Raw genomic sequence first — 19,903 nt, 5'->3', positions numbered from 1 at the left:
ATTTACTAGTTAAATGACCTAAATAAAGCAAGTCACCTAAGAGAAAACTTTCCTGTCTGTGAGTATCTTTAAGCATTAGAAGTATAAAAATGAATGATCCAGATCTGGACTGGCAGGTTTGGGCCAAGTTGTGTATAGTTTGATCTGAAATGTTTGGAAGATTTACTTTTATTCTGAAAGCAACTAAAAGTCAACGAAGGAAGAATTGGGGGTCGTGTTGGAATATGGGAGATTTCTGAGATAGAATTGGTAGCACTGGGTGAACAATTTGCTGTACTGGGAAAGAGGGGGCCTTCTCTTTAGACTATGACTAGGCGAATGGACTGATAGAGCCATTATTATCTCACAAGGTTTTTCTTAATATGTGTGCTAAATCTTGCTCATGCCTCAGAGCTTAGTTTATATGTCACTTCATGAAGAATGCCTCTCCTTCCCAGATTGTAAGAACTCTATATACACTTACCATAGCCTGTATTTCTCTCTCATAACACTGAATTATACATTGCAAATGTATTTTTAAAATTTAATAAAAATTTAATAAAACTGTGTTTTTTTATTATTTGTACCCATTTTGCTTATTACAGGAGGACAAGAGATTATGTCTAATTTCTTTAACTGTGTTTTTTTTCTTTAACTGTTTTTATCCACTTCATAGGCACTCAAAATCTATACTTTTTCTTAAATTGAGATAAAATTGATGTATAACATTGTATTAGTTTCAGCTAGTAGACTTTTTTTGAATGAATGAATAAGAATTTGAAGGTTAACAAGTATCAATGTGCATAGTGGTTAGGCTAAATAAAAATGAGAGGGAGAAAATAAAGAATGGCAACAATTTTCTCAGTCTGTAACTAGAAGAACAGCTAGATGGGGCACATTTAAGTTGGAGTGAGTTTTTTGGGAAATAATTGAGTTTGATTTTAGATGCTAATGATAACGTCAGGTGTATGTGTACCATTGGTAATTGAGAGTAGCAGACTTATAACTCAAGTTAAAGACTTAAAGATGTAGAGTTAGGGATCCTAAGTATAGAGGTGCTATAGAAATGGATGGAATTGCACAGATAATTTAGGTTAAGAAAAGGGACTAGTGCAAGAAACTTAAGTGACCGAGAATGAGAGCTAGGAAGATGAATTAACAGAAGACCTAGTTGCTGTCACAGGTAGAATGTAGGTATGTACAGCATTATGGAAGTGAGAGGAGGTGAGGAACGATTAGTAGAGTGAATGCTACAGAAATAAAGTAGGATTAGGGACCACAGGATTTAGAATACACCAGAAAGATGATGACTTCTGTAAGAAAAATGTCAGTAGGTGGAAGCTTTTGTATATCAGCAGCTGAGCTAATGGTTTTCAGGTCTTTCAGCAGTTGAAGGATAAGGAGCCAGTACTCACGGGTTAATGGAGTTGCGGGGCTTATGTGGGGAATACTATATGACAGCAGCATTTAAACATTTTAGCCTAACTACAGTCTTTGATCAGTTGTGAAATTTACAAATGTACAAAACTTGAAAGAGTTTCAACAAGAAGCTTTACCCGTAAATTTAAGACATAACCATGGTGCACAGGAGAAGGGAAGTGCTGAGGGAACGCAACAAAAAAGTGATAGAAAAGGTAGTCTGTGAAATTAAGGTTTGACCTAGGTTTAGAAGGAGGTGAAGGAAATAGGTTATTGGAGAGGAGATGAAGCACGTACCAGATGTAGTAATAATATTATAGAGACGTGTGTATGTGTTGTGTATATATAGAGTGAGATTTGGAAGAGTTGCACATACCAGATGTAGTAATAAAAATATAGAGATATATGTATGTATGTGTTGTGTATATAGAGAGTGAGATTTGGAAGATGGACCATTTTAAGAATAATGAAAATGTTAGAGGGGCAAATGAATGTAGACCAATAAAGGCATTTCTTACTAGATTTCATTTCTTATTCTTAGATTATTATTAGACTGAGCCCTCTGTTGGAGAGGGACACATATAAATAAAATAAAGGCACTAGATCTGGTATTAGGGTGCTAATGGTAAATTTGCAAAGAGATTACCTGACATTTCTGGTTCTTATGGTTTGTCTTGCTTATCCTATATCATTCTAGATTTGGTATATTTGCCTGTGATTATGTGTTTCTAATCTTTTAAGGCAAGGTTTCTCAAATTGGGATCTGTGCATTGCCTAAAATGTATGTTAAAAATACAGATTCATGTACCCCCAGTTCATGCACTGAATCACAGTCTTTGAAAGTAGAGATCAAGTATCCATTTTTTACAGATTTTCCGAACTTATTCTATTATTGAATAGATTGAGACTTGGTCCTCTAAGGTCTTAAAACTTGGTTAATTAAAAATATATATATATGCTGAGCATTCATTTTTCTACCATCAACATGAAGGGCACTGGGTGGGTTTCTTAATCTTTGGGAGTTTGTTTCTTCATATATGATGAAAGGAAATGGATTAAAAGATTGCAGTTCTATTCCACTGAGAAATGCTCTGATCATATACAAATGAGTTAAGAATTTACAGTGATTATTTGGGTGCATCTTCAAGCTCAGAATTTGGTTTTTGGTGAGTTTAGTTTCGATAGAAATGTTAAATATTTTATTTAAGAAATAGTCATTGCTACCATGTATTGAGCTCCTGTTAATGTGCCAGGAAGCATTGTCCTACGTAGTGTGAAAACATTTTCTCTAAAACTCAAAAGGACCTGACGCCTGAGACTCAGAGACGAAAGACCTGCCTGAGGCTGCTAATGTAGGAGGTAGTGGACAGGTGCCTGTAAAATGTACCTAACATAGCAGATGCTTAGCATAGAGAATTTAATTAAAAGCTAAATTGTTATAGGTACCTGAAGGAATTAGAGGCATATAGTCAAAACAGTTTTCATACATTTTCAGCCCTTTTGGAAGGAGGGAAGAGTAAAGAAATGGCAGGCTCTAAGCCCCGTGGATGAATATGGGAAACGTGGCTCTGCCAGCTAAAAGCACTGAGGCAACAGGGCCTGTCTGACCACCCTTGCATGCATCCTGGCAACAGCATTAGGGACACTTGTCTGTTCATACGTTTTTGGATATTCATAAATATTAACAAAATGAATTTCCTTTTAATGAATTTGGGGGGAATTGAGTTTATCCAGCTGTTTATGTGAAAAGAATTGAGTGAGGTGTTTTATATTTTAGGTTAAAAATCTGTAAGAACCTGATTTTAGAATTCACCAGCTCCTCAGAAGTTTGGCGAAATATGGTATGTTTCTGTTTTATTTTTTGGAATTCAAAATTGCATGTATATCTTAATGTCATAATTAGAATATAACGACAAACATTTTCAGCAAATTTGGGTGCTTGCCATTTTTAAAGCATTGTGCAAGGTACTAAATCACTGCTGCCAGGTAGACTATGAGGGACATAAGTGGGATTCTGAAAGAAATCAGAAGAGATTAGTGTGTTATGAGAAGTGAAATCTTATGCATGAGAAGATTGGACGGGGCAGGTTTGGCTGTTAGACTATATGAGTTAATAATAGCTTCCATTTGTTGAGCTCTTACTATGTGCCAGGCACTATTCTGAGCAATTTATATGTTGGTTTGTTCATCCTCAGGACAGCCCTCTGAAAAAGACACTATTATAGTCTTAATTCTCCCTATGACTGAAATGAGGCTCAGAATGGTTAAGGAACTTGCCCAAGAGTTGCCATCTAGTTAAGTGACCGAACAGGGACTTGAATCCAGATTGGCTCTGGAGCTTGTTTGTGCTCTGTTGAGTACTGGCCCTCATAAAAAAGGAGACAGTAGAGAGAACTTGACTCAGTAATTTTCAAAATACATGTAGCTCTTTAATGGATTAATTTACTTCAGTTGATTAGTTAAGAGGTATTTTAACTTGTGTTGACAGATTAGAAAGTTAGACTTCTTTGGATCTTCTAAATCTATATACACATTTAGTATTATGAGAGAGAACCCAAGAGGGAACATGGTTCATTTCGGGGATGCCATTGCCTCTTCCTCATGTGGCCTCAGGAATATCCTAGGCTCTTATTAGGAGACATGTAGCTATGATAGGGAAATTGTATTATTTCTTCCAGGGATTATAAGTCCCATTTATTGAAGTCACCTCAAGTTATTTATATATACTAAGGCCAACCCTCACCTTTATTTGAATTTGAAGCCCAAGTTTATAGGCTGCTGCAGAGGTATGGGCCTAAGCACTGATATTTCAAGTCTTCTCTTCATATTCTCAGATACCTTACTATTTTATATGGAGTTTTGGGTCCATGCTGGTAACCACCTTCTGTAGTTGTCTCTTGTCACTTCAAAGTGACTATCAAAGGGTATTTTATTTTATTTTCTTTAGTTAACTATCAAGGGTATTTTTTTCTCCCTCTTAATTTTCTCATTTTTCCTTAGTTCACTTTTCAGATTTGGCCTGGATATACAGTTTGGTAGGGAAATAATTAAGGGGAAAAGTAGCTGCACAAAATGAGTTCTCGATACTGGGATATTTCAGATGTATATCTTTGCCAGAATTATATAGGATTAGGATGTCTGATAAATTTGAACCGTGACAATCAAGAAAGTTCAGCTAAGGCCACGTAAGGGAATCAAAAGATACTAGGTTGAGGGAGGAGGACATATTTTTACATTTTGCCAGTCTCTTCATGAAATTGAGTATTAGTGGATTTATGGCTGAGAAAGAATAGAAAAGATTTTCATGAAGTACCCAAGATGTTTGGGCTAATGTTAGATTACCTTACTTAAATATAGAATAAGTAGGACTAGACTCTGTGTGTGTGTGTGTGTGTGTGTGTGTGTGTGTGTGTGTGTGTGTATAATTATCTGTTAAGCATTTGGCTACCTGGAAAACCCTATGACTGTTAGTCTCATTTAAACAATTGCCATATTCTAAATCTTTGCTCCATTACATATATATAACTATGAAACTCTCCTATAGTAAAACTAACACCAAAAAATTCTAACCCTGGATAGGAAATCAGTAGATTTGAGTTTTAATCTTCGCTTCTGCACTAATTCTAAAATCTTGGGCAAGTCAATTAATCACTCTAAGTCTGCTTAATTTGTTTTTTGTTTGTTTGTTTTCTTAAATTCTTGCTGTAGTATCTGCCCTGATTAGGTAGAGCCAGAGTTGTCATGAGACTCAAACAAGATATTGTTAACCAAAGTGCATTGTAAACTGTAACACTCCATAAAAGTACAAGAGATTATCACCACATTTTCTCAAGAGAAGAGATCATTTAAGGGGAAAAAATAATGCTGGAAAATAGTCCTTAAAAGCATTTCTATAATAATTACTCTTCTGATGAATGTTGCATTGACACCTAATTTGAAGCTTTGAAGATTATTTTTTGAACGATGGATTGGATTTATATATTAAAGTGTTCTAACTAAAGATTTGTTTAATTTGTTAGAGTTATTAAACCTACGCTCAGATCAAGTTAGCAGCTAGACTGGTGTGACAACCTGTTTTTAATCAGTGACTCAAAGCTGTGATCACCCTGATGTCACCGAATGGCCACAGCTTGTAAAAGGTAATTTTGAATGTTATTTTACAGCCTTTAAAAGGCTGTTATTGTAAAGTAAAATACGTGCTGTAAAAAATGAAGAAAATGTGTAGTTGGCAGGAATAATGTGAGTAGTTTATCTAAGTGTTAATGCGCTTCTCCATTAAATAACCTTCCTAAAATATTTTATGCTTTCCCCCCAGATCTGTGTGTATAAATAAACAGGAAAGTATTTCTCAAAAATTTCAAGTTTTTAAATAAACATTATGAACGTTATAAAAACTATGAAAAAATTCTCAATGTGCATTTTATGTGGTGAGAGTTTTAACTAAAATGCTTCTCTAGAAATTTTTACAACTTTAATAGAACTGGTGTAATTTTCTTTCCTAAAGAGTTGCAGTGAGGTAAAAGGAGTGACTTGCAGGCTGGACAAGCTGCACCCATTATTATTGGAAATGAGCCTCCATTTGAATGTTCTGGCTCATGCTGCAGTATTTAGATTAGGAGGCATTTTGTGATCACTTTTCTGTGATCCAAATCAAGACCCTAAAATAGAGACTTCCAATAGTTATTTTTTATTTTCTAATATTACTGTTCTACAGTTTTTTTTCTGGTTTGTTATTGTGACAAATTTTAGGTTAACCTGAGTCAGTACTTTTTTTTTTCCTCTTTGGTTATATCCTGAATTTGGTAAAGTTACGAACATGTACTAGATCCTTACTTCCCAAAACTCGACAGTAATGAATAAAGAGACTCTTTAGTGGCCAAAGTAAAGCTTTGAAACAATTGGTAGATGTTAGATAATTTCATAGTTTTGGAAATGAATGCTAACTTTAGGATATTTTTTGGTAAGTTATTTACAGTATTACAGAAATATAAGCAGAATGACTAGAAATTTATTCAGACATGTACTATTACTTATAACTGCCAGAAAAGTGTTTCTGTTAGTTTTTTCTATATTCACTTTTCTTTTAAGTAAAAATTTCCATTTTGAGTAGAAAACAGCTTGGGCTAATAACCATGTTTATGAGACCCAGGATAGACCTGTTTTAGGGTAATACTCTTTCATTCCTTTCTTATTCTTTTGTCCTTCTGTTAGACTGAATTGGTTTAATTACTTGGTTTGACAAATGTTTTTTGTAGCTCATTTGAATATATGTTAATATTAAATGGTAATCCACTATATTTATAATAATTTGGTGACAGTTTGATGCTAATGTTTACATATTCTCTTGTTTAGGGAACAGAAATTGGAAAACAGTGTAGTTACTTTTCGATGATGTATTTAACTTCTCTCCCATTTCTCAAAACTTTGTAGCAGTTATATATTGTGCTTCTAAGACTCAGATTTGTTTTCCTTCTGCTTGTGTCTTACCTTTTTGCAGTAGTATTTTAATTTTCCTGTCATTGTGTCCTCATTTTTTTTCCCTCTCTCTTTCTCTCCCTGTTAATTTTGAAAGTTTTGCCGCCTGCGTGTTTGAAAGCTTCTAATCTGCCTCTCTTCCCTTAGTGCCAGCAGGTTTATTTTTTGTTTTGCAAGCCTGCTCTGCCTCCTTACAGTATGACATCTGATGCTGGAGGGTCGCACTTTCAAAAATGAGTCAGCTGGTACATGGGGTTATCATCAGTTTTTAGCTCTTCTGTCTGAGACATACAAACAAGTTTGGAAGCAATCTTGGGGTACTTACCCACAAGGCTGGTGGAGACCAGGTGTGTCACAAAGGTGATTTGCTTGCTCCCTGGGGGAGAGGGTGGAGTGAAATTTTTGCATTTGTGTCAGTGCCAAGTCACTGCCACCTCCAGCATGCCCCAATTTTTAGTTCTAATATAACTTTGTGCAAAATTGAAAATGTAAATATACTGCAAAGAGGATCTAAAATATTTGAGCTGCTGGAGTCTCTCTCTCTCTTTTTTTTTTTTTTTTTTTGCATTCTTGTCCTTGGACTCTAAATGAACTGCAGTGAGGGGTAATTTTGAAAGTCTAATAAAGAAGTAAGATTTTTAAAAGCTAAGAAATGTGGAGAACAGTGTTGTTTTTTTTTTTTTTTTTGCTGGTGGCTCTAATTTTAAGATTCTTTTGTTAAAGTTGTTCACAATTAGAAGTCTCAAGTCAGTGATAAATTTACAGATCAGGTCATTGTAATGTCATTTGGAAAATGTAGTTTTTGATCTCTAAAAAAATTTTTGAGAATTTGAGTGTTAGCAATCAATATTATGTTGATTTAACTTAGTATATATTGACCAATGCCGTTTATAAAACTGAATAGGGTAAGAGGAATTTATTTTTTTAACAGCATGGTAGGAATATGCAAAATTCATTCATATCCCAAAATGAAAGTAAGACTTTTTAATGTCTTAGAATTTTGAATATTTCTATGCAAGATAGTAACAGTATATTAAAAAATAATAGAAAACAACTGGCAACTATTTATAACTGAAATCAGTTCACAATTATCCATAGTAACATTTTAATACCCCAGCTTGGTACACTTTTGATAGGTAATGCATTTTGCCAGTATATTTTCAGGGAAGGTTAATTTCGTTGTTGAACCAAGATAATCGTGATTAGAATGGTAAATCTGACTTAAAAGTGTCTCAAAATTCACTAAGGCTAAAAGATTAAAATTTGAATTATCTAGAGCAGAAGTTAGCAAACTTTTTCTCAACGGGCCAGATAATAAATACTTTAGGCTTTGTGGGGCATATATCTCTGTCAGTTTCTCAGCTCTGCTCTTGTAGTGTCAAAGCAGCCATGGACAATATATGTAAATGAATGAATTGTGGCTGTATTCTAATACTACAAAAATAGGTGCCTGACCCAGGCCTTAGTTTGTTGTCCCAGGAAATAGTTTGCTGACCCCTGATCTAAATAAAGTTTGGGACTGTGAATACCAGTGAATACTTTTGATATTTTGGATAACCAATAGTTGGCTGTAGAAAGTTTCATAGTTGTATGTTTTTATTATAAATATTTGACTTTGTGAATAATTATGATTTATTATACATTTTACTCCTTTGTATGTTGGTATCTAAATAGTGTTTATAGTATCCTTTCCTTAAAAAAATGCACTAATTTTTTTATTAGTCCAGCTTTTATAATAAACGTGTTGAATGGCAATCTGATCACTTTTTTCTTCTGTTAAAATCTTTAGTTACTTTTAAAACTGTTAACGATTAAATCTTGTTTTCAAATTTGTCTACTAATATAACATGTCTGCCCATTTTTGGAATATGGAATGTTTTGCTTAACTTTCCTCAATTGCATTTTACAGATCACCAGGAGAACCTCAGTCTGACGACATCGAAGCTAGCCGAATGTAAGTGTAACTTGGTTGCGGCTGTGGTGTCTTTTAAGTTACCCTAGATTGCTTTAAAGGTATTAAATTATTTGAAAATTATTTCTAGTTATAAGAGAGTAATACATTAAAAAATGGGAGAGAGGAGTGTGCCTACTATTTTTCCTACCAAATAAATACTTCTGAGCTTTGGTACCATGTCACTAGATACTTCTGGTAGATAGTTGTATACTCCTGCATTATAATGTGTTTTTGGTTACCTGGCAGTTGTGTGGAAATAGAGAGGGGAAAGAGTTCAGGTTAACAGTCATCTATTAAATACTCACTAATCAGCTGGTGATGTGTTGTGGATACAAAGATGCGTAATAATTAGTTCCTAACCCACAGAATTTTATAGTCTGCTGGGTGTGAAAGAGAAATCTTTAGTCATTGTGCTAGAAGGATACCCAGAATGCAACAGGAGCATAAAGGAGTACTGGGTTACCTGGGTATACAGTAGGAACCTAATCCATGTGGCAGGGAAGTAGGGGTGGCCAGGGTAGGCCAAATTAAATCTTGAAGTGTAACTGGGAGTTAGGTAGTGGAAAGCATCAGCAGAGTTGTTCTAGGCAGAAGTATGGGTGAAGTTATAAAGCAGCATAGTGAGCATAGGGAACAGGCAGTTGAGGATTTTTAGATCATAAACTGGCTGAAAGGCAGGAAAATGAAGGAGGTAAGACTTGAGAGAAAGGGCTAGAGCCTTGCATGGTATGTGAAAGACCTAGGCCTATCTCTTCGGTATTTGGGAGTCAATAAAGAATTTGCTGAGGAAGGAGTAGTAACCTTGTTAGACATAAAATTTTAATAGTTTTGGCAGGAGAGAAACAGAATTGAAGAGAAGTGTGTGGTGGTAGGGTGACCAGGGCTTCAGCAGTTCAGTCAATAAAAGCTTTTTTGTGTATTTATTTTAAAGATTTATTTATTTGTCAGAGAGAGAGAGACAACACAAGCAGGGGGAGAGGCAGGCAGAGGGAGAAGCAGGCTCCCCGCTGAGCAAGGAGCCCGATGTGGGACTCGATCCCAGGACCCTGGGATCATGAGCTGAGCCAAAGGCAGCCACTTCACCGCCTGAGCCACCCAGGCGTCCCTCAGTCAGTAAAAGCCTTAAAAAGGACAGTGACAGAATAGGAATTCAAGATAACGCTCTCTGGATGTGTAAGAAAAATACTGGGAAAGTGAAATAGGTAAGACTTTAGTATTGATTGTAAGAAATTAAGAAGTTTAAGGTAATGGGAAGGTGGTAATTATTAAAGGAAGGTTTTTGAGGTAGTAAGGGTTGGAATGAAGAATATAGGTATAGGGATTGCTCTGGAGTAAGAGCAAAGAGCCCATCTTGTGAAACTAGAAGGAGGTAAAGATGGGTATGTGATGTTAACTGTGTTTGTAGGTGAGAATGGGGATGTCAAGGTCATTTTTACCTGAAGTATTTTCTCAGTAAATTCGTTTAGGTCTGCTACACCACTGTTTCTGTCTCCTTTGAGATGATACTAGATACTTCTTAAAAAGGAGGTTCAATTGTTAAGTTTGGAAACTGCAGAGTTAAACAGGTTTCTTTACTGAAAACGGTGGAAATACACTTTAAAGTACTGATAAACATTGTGAATCTCCAAGAAGGGACTGTAAGATGTATTTTTCAAATTTATGTGTCTATGTAACTTTTTTTTTCTAAAAACTTTTTTGTGGTAAAATAACACGTAACAAAAGTTGACCATCTTTATTATTTTTAACTATGTAATTCAGTTATGTTAATATTGTAGTGCAGCCATTGCCACCATCATCTCTACAACTCTTCATCTTGCAGTACTGGAACTATTCCCCCTTCAGCCTATCCTCTGGCAACCATCTTTGTACTTTCTAGGTCTGTGATTTTGACTGCTCTGTCCCATATAAATGGAATCATTTATATTTGTCTTTTTGTGATGGGTTATTTCACTTAGCATAATGTCCTCAAGGTTCATCCACATTGTCGCATATGTCAGAATTTTCTTCCTTTTTATGGCTAAATATTCTAGTGTGTGTGTGTATGGCATTTGGTTTATCCTTTCACCCATCGATGGACACTTGGGTTTCTTTCATGTTTTTGCTATAATGAATAATGCTGCCATGAACATGGGTGTACAAGTATCTCTTTGAGACCCTGCTTTCATTTCTTTGGGTATATACCCAGAAGTAGGATTGCTGGATCATATGGTAATTGTTTAATTTTTTGAGGAACCTCCATACTATTTTCCACAGTGACTGTACCATTTTACATTCCAGCCAAGGGTTATAATTCTTCCACATTCTCGTCAGTACTTGTAATTATCTGTTTTTGATAGTTGCCATCCTGATGAAGTGATTTTTTTTTTTTAAGATTTTATTTATTTATTTGAGAGAGAGAATGAGAGACAGAGAGCATGAGAGGGAGGAGGGTGAGAAGGAGAAGCAGACTCTCTGCTGAGCAGGGAGCCTAATGTGGGACTCGATCCCGGGACTCCAGGATCATGACCTGAGCCGAAGGCAGTCGCTTAACCAACTGAGCCACCCAGGCGCCCCGAAGTGATTTTTTAATTGTAGCTTTGTGACCATGTAACTTTTTAAGAAATATCTTTTAATAGTATTTTGTGGAACACAGAGTTTGATTACGGAACTTGAGGATACTATGGAAAACTTGGAAAGTGTCTGGGGGGAATGGGTGAAGAAGTAGACCAAATATTATTGAGTCTTATGCTACTGAGTGGCCAGTTGAAGTTAGGAAACTTACCATAGTTGGAGTTTAAAGACTTTTATCTAATAGCCAGAAAAGAGGCATGGTATTTCAAGGCTGGGTGTTAAGCAGAGCAGATAGGACAGAACTACTAATGGCATGGGCATAGGCTGTTAACACTGAAGTGGTTGAGTTTATATGTCATTGGTGATGGCCGTAATTGGGTAGGTTGTGGGGCCAGGTAGAAGTGTTGGGTTGGTTATAAAAGCCTGATAGGTCAAAGAGATAGTTCAGTGTAAATGAAATTTTTAGAAGGATATAGATGATGATGATCAAGGGTTGGGTGTTTAATATGCTTACGGTGGTGATTGACTGATGTAGAGAGGAGGTGAAGCTTTTTGAAGAAAAGTAAGTATTTTGGGTGAGAGGGGGCTAAAGTGTTGGGATAGATCATGAATACAGACATCGAAGTTGGCTTGCTGGTGATGTAACTGGGGGCAAAATGGAGCCTTTAGTATAATGGGTATAATTTACCATAAGAGAGGGGAAACATATTGAGGTAGATAACATGACTTTCAAAGTGTAAGTTGTATTTGTGTTATGTTTTATTTTGTTTAGATGGACGTTGTTTTAAATACAAGGAATTAGAAGAGTAATAGTGGACTTAAGGGTTTTAGTTGTCTGTGAAAAAGTTCACAGAAAAGGGATACAAGATAAGTAGTGTCTTTTGGGGTAATCCAGGCTTTAGTGAAAGCTAAGAGGTTGGGGAACCATTATATAAAGCATTTGAAGATTAGGGACAACCTGTATTTTAAAAGTTTTTGTAGAGATCTTAGATTAGTGGAACAATTCAATAGTAAAGAATAGAAAAGGGTAGGTGAAGCTTAGTACTTTGTAGTAAAAATCAAGGATGGCAGTAATGTGAGGCATGATAGGATATTTGTCACAAGATTCCAGATGAAGCTCTGGTATTAAGTTCTGGTTGAGTTCAGCAAACTTACGCTGTTTAACTTCACCATGTTAAGGTAGAATAGCAGGAAATTAGACCTACCACAATGTCTCGATAATGGTGTGTAAGGTTCCAGACATAATCACTGTAATGTAGCTCTAAGTCTTCATGTCTGCCCCCATTTCTCAAATTCCTATACCTTTGGAAACCATACCAGGCAGTAGTTTAGTAAGGTGAATGGGTCAACGTTTGTTCTACCATAATTTCATGAGTCTTGATTTACAGAATAGATAATGAAGGATTCTTGGTTTTATCTAAGAATTAGCTAGGGTCTTTGATTAATGGCTGCATCTTACATTTATTGAAGTATGATTTTTTTGGGCACTTGCAGGCACATTTGCATTTGGCATCTTTTAACTAGGGAACATCTTGGGTCCATTTTAAATGGTAATTATATAAAATTAAAGAATATACCCGTTTGTTTTTAGGAATTCTTAGTGTTGTCTGTTCTCTAGGGTGCAGAAAAACATAGTAAACATTTTTAACATTTGCATGCCATTCTATGGTTTAGCCTAGAAATAGAACTAACACAATAACCCAGATCTTTTTATCCAATTGTATGTATATTCTCTCTCTGTTTTGTTTAAACTTATATATTAGTCGCATCTTTTTGCACATATTAATTTAGACTTTAATTTTTTTAATGATTTCAAAGCAGTTTCTTTGATTTTCTTCAGATTTCTCATCTTTTTGTATTTACTCTCCACCCCCATCTTTAATGCTTCGGTTGTTTTCAGGTGTATAACCAAGACAGTAAATGGAACAAGAGTAAACGTATCAAGTGATTTATGGTTCCATATATATCAAGGCTATTTAAATAAATACTTAGTTTTCTGTAAATGTTGGTATGACCTAAGACCCAGGTCTCAGGCCCATCATTATCTGTTTTCTCTAGGTAAAAGCTTTATCAACTCTTATATTTCTATCTCCAACTCCAACTTACCCTCTGAATTGTAGACTCATCTATCCAATAATTGAATGTCTGATTCTCAAACTTAACAAGTCCAAAATAGCTCTTGATTTCATCCTCTCAAACCTACTTGTCTTGTTATCTTTTTGCCATCTCAGTTGGTAGCAACTCTTTTTTTTCTTCCAGTTTATCCAAAACTTTGGAAGCATCTTTGATTTCTTTTTGTCTCACTCAAATTATCAGCAAATCATGTTGGCTCCACCTTTAAAATATCATAATTCAACCACTTGTCTTTTTACACCGTTTCCACCTCTATCACTCTTGATTAAAGCCATCAGCTTTTGCCAAAAGAATGAAATTGTTTCCCAGTAGTCTTGCTGCTTCCATACTTGCCCCTTTCAGTGTATTTTCTATGTAGCAGCCAGAGTGATTTTTTTAAAGATTTATTGATTTATTTTAGAGAAAGAGAGCACGAGTGGGAGAAGCAGAGGGAGAGAGAATCTGAAGCTGACTCCATGCTGAGCGTGGGAGCCTGACACAGGGCTCGATCCCCCAACCCTGAGATCATGACCTGAGCTGAAACCAAGAGTTGGATGCTTAACTGACTCCATCACCTAGGCCTCCCCAGAGTGATCTTCTTAAAATCAAAGTTAAACCATGTTATTTATGCTTAAAAAATTTCAAAGGCTTCCCACCTTAGAGTAAAATCTGAGGATCTGCAAGGCCCTGTATGAGCTCTCTTGGACTTGTGTGTCCTTTCCATTTCTCTTGCTCATCTTTGCACTGGCTTTATGGTCTTGCCCTTATGTTTTTGTTTTGTTTTGTTTTGTTTTTAAAGATTTTATTTATTTGAGAGAGAGAGAATGGGCGAGAGAGCACATGAGAGGGGGGAGGGTCAGAGGGAGAAGCAGACTCCCTGCCAAGCAGGGAGCGCGATGCGGGACTCAGTGCAGGGACTCCAGGATCATGACCTGAGCCGAAGGCAGTCGCTTAACCAACTGAGCCACCCAGGTGCCCTGCCCTTATGTTTTGATGTTCTTGAGACTGGTGCCTATTGTTTGTGACCCTTCTCTGATATCCACATGGCTCCTTCTAGTTGCCTCAGAGCTCTCTGCTCAAATAATGCCTTATCAGAGAGGCCTTCATTGACCACCTTCATCAAAGAATGGTCATGTTCTGTGTTCTCTGTTACCCTTACCCTGTTAGACTTATCATCATGGGATTTAATGTCACTTGACTTGTTGCATATTGATTTCTTTGTTGCATATTGACTTCTTTGTTGTCTGGTTCATTTAATTCTAGAGTGGAAGCCTAATGAGAGTGCCTGGTCTAAATAGGTTGTAAATACTTAATATGTGAAAGAGTGAAATTACTAAATTAATGCAAAATGTTTATTTCTGCCTTTTTAATTCCCTTACAGAAATGTAGGAAGAATTTTCTGGCATCAGTTTATGTGTTAGTAAATGATAAATACGTACACAGCCCATAGAACTTGTGTAGTAGCGCCTAACGTCTTGAACACTTACCATATGACAAGCCACTATGCTCAGTACTCTATGTGCGTTCTATCATTTGATAGGAAGGGTGAGCCTTTTTAAAAAACAAACAATAACCGAAATATTATTTTATTTATTTATTTAGGTATATAAAGTTTAATTTCTTAAATTTGTATTTTATTTTTTATTGACATATAGTTGACACATAGTGTTACATTAGATTCAGGTACAGAGCATAGTCATTCAACAGCTTTCTGCATTATACCATGCTCACCACAAGTGTAGCTACCCATCTGTTACCATACAATGCTATTACAGTACCACTGACTATATTCCCTGTGCTGTACCTTTAATCCCTGTGACGACTTCATTCCATAACTGAAATCCTGTACCTCCCATTCCCCATTTTGGTACTCCCACTATCCTGCCCATCCCCTCTCCCCCAGCAGCCACCACTTTCTTCACTATATTTAGGGGTCTGTTTCTGCTTTTTGTTTGTGTCCGGTTTTTTGTTTTGTTTCGTTTTGTTTTTTGTTAGATTATACATGTTAAGTGAAATCATACTGTCTTTGTCTTTCTGTGTCTTGCTTATTTCACTTAGCATACTGCCCTCTAGGTCCGTCAGTGTTGTCTTAAGTGGCAAGGTAATACTGCTTTTAGCTAAGCCTTTTAATCAGATTAGACTATGGAGATAGAGCTTGTATCTTCTGAGATGATAGGGAACTGGTACAGTTTTTTCCTTAAATTTTTGGTAAAATTCACCACTGAACCAATCTGGTTCCGGCACTTTCTGTTTTGGAAAGTCATTTATTCAGTTTTCATATCAGATATAGGCCTTTCAGGTTGTCTGTTTCTTCTCGTGAGTTTTGGCAGATTGTGTCTTTCAAGGAATTGGTTCATTACATCTAGGTTATCAAATTTGTGGGCATAGAGTTATTCATAGTATATCTTTTATCCTCTTAATGTTCATGGGATCTGTTGTGATGTCCCTATTTCATTTGTAATACTAGTAATTTGTGTCCTCTTTTTTTTCTTAGTTGGCCTGGCTAGAGGAGTATTGATTTTTTACTAATCTTTTCAAAGAACCAGCTTTTGATGTTGATTTTTCTCTGTTGGTTTCCATTTTTCAATTTCATGGACTTGTGTTATTATTTCTTTTGCTTATTTTGGATTTAATTTGCTCTTTTTCTGGTTAAGGTGGGTGTGTAGATGATTAATTTTTTATCTTTGTTTCTAATACATGCATTCAAAGTATAAATTTCCCTCTAAGCACTGTTTTCACTGCATCCCAAAATTTTGATAAATTGTGTTTTCATTTTTATTTAGTTCAAAAGAGTTTTTAGTGTCTCTGGCGATTTCTTTGTTGACTTGTTTAATCTCCATGTATTTTGAGATTTTCCAGTTATCTTTCTGTTACTGATTCTGGTTAATTCTATTGTAGTCTGAGAGTAGACTAGAAATTATACATTGTATAATTTCTAGTCTTTTACGTTTGTTAAGGTATATTTTATGGCCCTGAATATGATATATCTTGATGCATGTTCCATGTGAGCTTGAGCAGAACAGTGTAATCTGCTGTTGTTGGATGAAGTAGTCCAGAGATGTCGATTATGCCTAGTTGGTTGATGGTGCTGTGGAGTTCAACTATGTCTTTACTGATTTTCTGCCTGCTGGATCTGTCCATCTCTAATAGAGGGATGTTGAAGTCTGCAACTACTATAGTGGGTTTGTCTGTTTTTTCTTGTAGTTCAGTTTTTATGTAGTTTGATGTTCTGTTGTTAGGTACCTACACAATAAGGATTGTTATGTCTTCTTAGAGAATTGACCTATTTATCATTATGTTGTGCCACTCAACTCTGATGATTTACCTTGCTCTGAAGTTTTTCTGTCTGAAATTAGTATAGCTACTCTAGCTTTCTTTTGATTATTGTTAGCATGATACATTTTTCTCTTTATTTTTAATCTGTATCTTTATGTTTAAAGTGTCTGGGTGGCTCAGTTGGTTAAGCGACTGCCTTCGGCTCAGGTCATGATCCTGGAGTCCCGGGATCGAGTCCCGCATCGGGCTCCCTGCTCAGCAGGAAGTCTGCTTCTCCCTCTGACCTTCTTCCCTCTCGTGCTCTCTCTCTACCATTCTATCTCTCTCTCAATAAATAAATAAAAATCTTTAAAAAAAATAAAGTGTAAACAGTATATAGTTGGATCTTATTTTTTGATCCACTCTGGCAATCTGTCTTTCAATTGATGCATTTAGACCACTCATGTTTAAAGTGATTATTGGGGTGCCTGGGTGGTTCAGTTGGTTAAGTGTCCAACTCTTGATTTCAGCTTGGGTCGTGATTTTAGGGTCCTGGGATTAAGCTCCACATCAGGCTCTGCCCTCAGTGTGAAGTCTGCTTGTCCTTCTTCCTCTGCTTCTCCCCCACTCTTTCTCTGTCTCTGTCTCTTCCAAATAAATAAATAAATAAAATCTTCTAAAAAAATAAAGTGATTATTGATACAGTTGGATTAATACCTAACATTTTTGTTACTGTTTTCTATTTGTTGCACTTGTTCTTTTTTTGTTTTTGTCTTCTCTCTTTCTTCCTTTTCTGGTTTTACATGAGCATATTGTTCCATTTTCTCTCCTTTGTAAGTAGAGTTACCCTTCATTTTTACTTTTCTTTTTGGGGTCGTCCTAGAGTTTCTGTATCTTTTTTATTTTTTTTGGATTTATTTATTTATTTGAGAGAGAGAATGAATGAGCACACAAGTAGGGAGGGGCTGAGGGAGAGGGAGAGAATCTCAAGCAGACTCCCTGATGAGTGCAGAGCCTGACAGGGGCTTGAGATCATGACCTGAGCCAAAATCAAGAGTTGGCTGCTTAACTGATGGAGCTACCCAGGTGCCCTTAGAGTTTTTATATCTTAACCTAGTCTACTTTTAAATAACACTATATCATATAATAGGGAGTTGTGAGTACCTTATAGTAACAAAATAATCTTAATTTTTTCTTTGATTATCTGTAGTTTGAAAGTGATATGCCTAGGCATAGTTTTTGGTTTGGGTGTAATTTTTTTGTGGGTTTTGGTGTGGGTTTTTTTGTTTTTGTTTGTTTTTTTGGGGGGGGGGTTGTTTCATTTTGTTTCATTTTTGTTTGTTTTTTTACATTTATCCTTGGTGTTTTCTGAGTTTCCTGGATCTGTGGTTTGGTATCTGATATTAATTAAAAGGGGGCATTCTCAGTCTTTATTGTTTCAGATATTTCTTCTGATTCTGTCTCACTTTCTTCTTCTGATATTCCCATTATGTGTATGTTCTACTTTTGTAGTTTTCTCACAGTCCTTGCATATTGTTTTTGTCAGTCATTTTTCTCTTTGCTGTTCAGTTGTTGAAGTTTCTTTTGATACATCTTCAAGGTCAGAGTTTCTTTCTTCAGTTTCCAGTTCATTATTAAGCTCATCAAAGATTTCTGTTACAGTATTTTTGAACTCTGGCTTTCTTTGTTTGGGTCTTTGATTTTTCTCTGTTTACATTGCTCAACTGTTCTTTCATGCCATCTACTTTATCCATTAGAGCCCTTACATATTAATCATAATTGTTTTAAAGTTTTGGTGTGATAATTCCAGCATCCCTGCTGTATTTAGTTCTTATGCTTGCTCTCTTTTCAGTGCTTTTTTGCCTTTAGTATGCCTCATAATTTTTATTGATAGCTGGGTATGATTTCCCAAGTAAAAGGAATTGCTATAAATAGGCCTTTAGTAATATGGTGGTGAGGTGTAAGGGGAAAAGGAAGCATTCTATAGTCCTGTGTTTCGGTCTCAGTCTTCTAGTGAGCCTGCCTGTGCCTCTGGATTGTGAACTTCATAAATATTTCTCATTTTTTTCCTCCCCTCTTAAGTGGAACAGGATGACTAGAGTGGGCTGGAGTTGGATGTTTCTCTTACACAGGTCAGTTAGGCTCTGAGAATACCTGGCAGATTAGGCTTGGGTTAACTAGTTTCTTCTGAGACCAAGCCTTGTTAAGAATAAAGTGCTCTGGTGTATCTCTTAATGGTTCCTTTTTCGCTCCCCTGCTAGAAGCATGAGGGGATTTTTCTACAACATTTGCTCTGAGAACGTGGTCAAGCTTCTTGATATAAATATCACAAAATTGTGGGGGCTCTGTTGGGACTAAGTCCCCCTAGAGTTTTTAACAATTAGATTTTTCTGTACTGAACCTCCAGGAATTTGTGCATGGAATTTAGGTTTTCCTATCGCATCAAAGGTCCCTCTGGCAATTTCCTGCTCTCTGCTTCAGTAAGCCGTGGCTCCCTGTATTTGCCTTTCTCTCCAGTCTTTGGGGCAGCATTTTGTTCTATATTCCTCTCTCAGTAGAAGAAGAGTTACTAATTTTTTAGTCTGTTCAGCTTTTTACTTGTTATTAGATTGGAGTAGCAGCTTCCTAGCTCTTCCATATGGAACTGAGAAGTCAGAAATTGAGATATAGCTTGGATGCTTTTATTTTCTATATGGAATGGGAGAAAATATTTCTGTATGACTTCCAGTTGAGGTATACTTAATGTGTATAATAGCATTTATGGATTAAACAACATCTTGAAGTACATTCTGAAGTAAAAGATACAAATCTCTTTAATCAGGTAGAGATCTTTTTTCAAGATCCTCTCCCATAGATTCTGATGTCATGTTCTTTCCTTTGCATATTCTTTTTATACTTCTGATATACCTATGAAACTGGGAGGTTTTTAAAAAAAAAATACTTATTTTTATTTATTTTTTTTGTTCCATTTTGTTTTAAATTCCAGTATAATTAACATACAGTGTTAGGTCAGTTTCAGATGCTGTATAGTGATTTCAACAGTTCTTTGCATTACTCATTGCTCATCACAGTAAGTATATACTCATAATCTCCTTTACCTATTTCATCTCTCTCCACACTCCTGGTTACCATCCCCTCTGGTAACCATCAGTTTGGTCT

General features: G+C 36.0%; 1 protein-coding gene across 4 annotated transcripts in view; it reads left to right on the top strand.

Moving 5' to 3' along the window:
• UBE3A (ubiquitin protein ligase E3A) overlaps positions 1-19,903 on the top strand; it is a 98,633-nt gene that overhangs the window by 21,814 nt on the left and 56,916 nt on the right. The window contains exons 2-4 of one of the 4 annotated variants that reach the window (XM_028087270.2): positions 3,176-3,239; positions 5,418-5,537; positions 8,783-8,827. In XM_028087270.2, the coding sequence (XP_027943071.1) occupies positions 5,518-5,537; positions 8,783-8,827 (65 nt within the window). In that variant the 5' untranslated portion in view covers positions 3,176-3,239; positions 5,418-5,517. Of the gene's footprint in view, positions 1-3,175; positions 3,240-5,417; positions 5,538-7,161; positions 7,221-8,782; positions 8,828-19,903 lie in introns of those variants that run through there. The other 3 variants (XM_028087271.2, XM_028087272.2, XM_028087273.2) reach the window with 3 other exon arrangements.

The sequence above is a fragment of the Eumetopias jubatus genome, unplaced genomic scaffold (genome assembly GCF_037043125.1).
Source record: "Eumetopias jubatus isolate StellerSeaLion01/CBP00866 unplaced genomic scaffold, mEumJub1_p1.0 scaffold_7, whole genome shotgun sequence".
Taxonomy (NCBI): Eukaryota; Metazoa; Chordata; class Mammalia; order Carnivora; family Otariidae; genus Eumetopias; species Eumetopias jubatus.
Note: the sequence above shows the minus strand (reverse complement) of the source record. Positions and strands in the feature narration are given on the sequence as shown.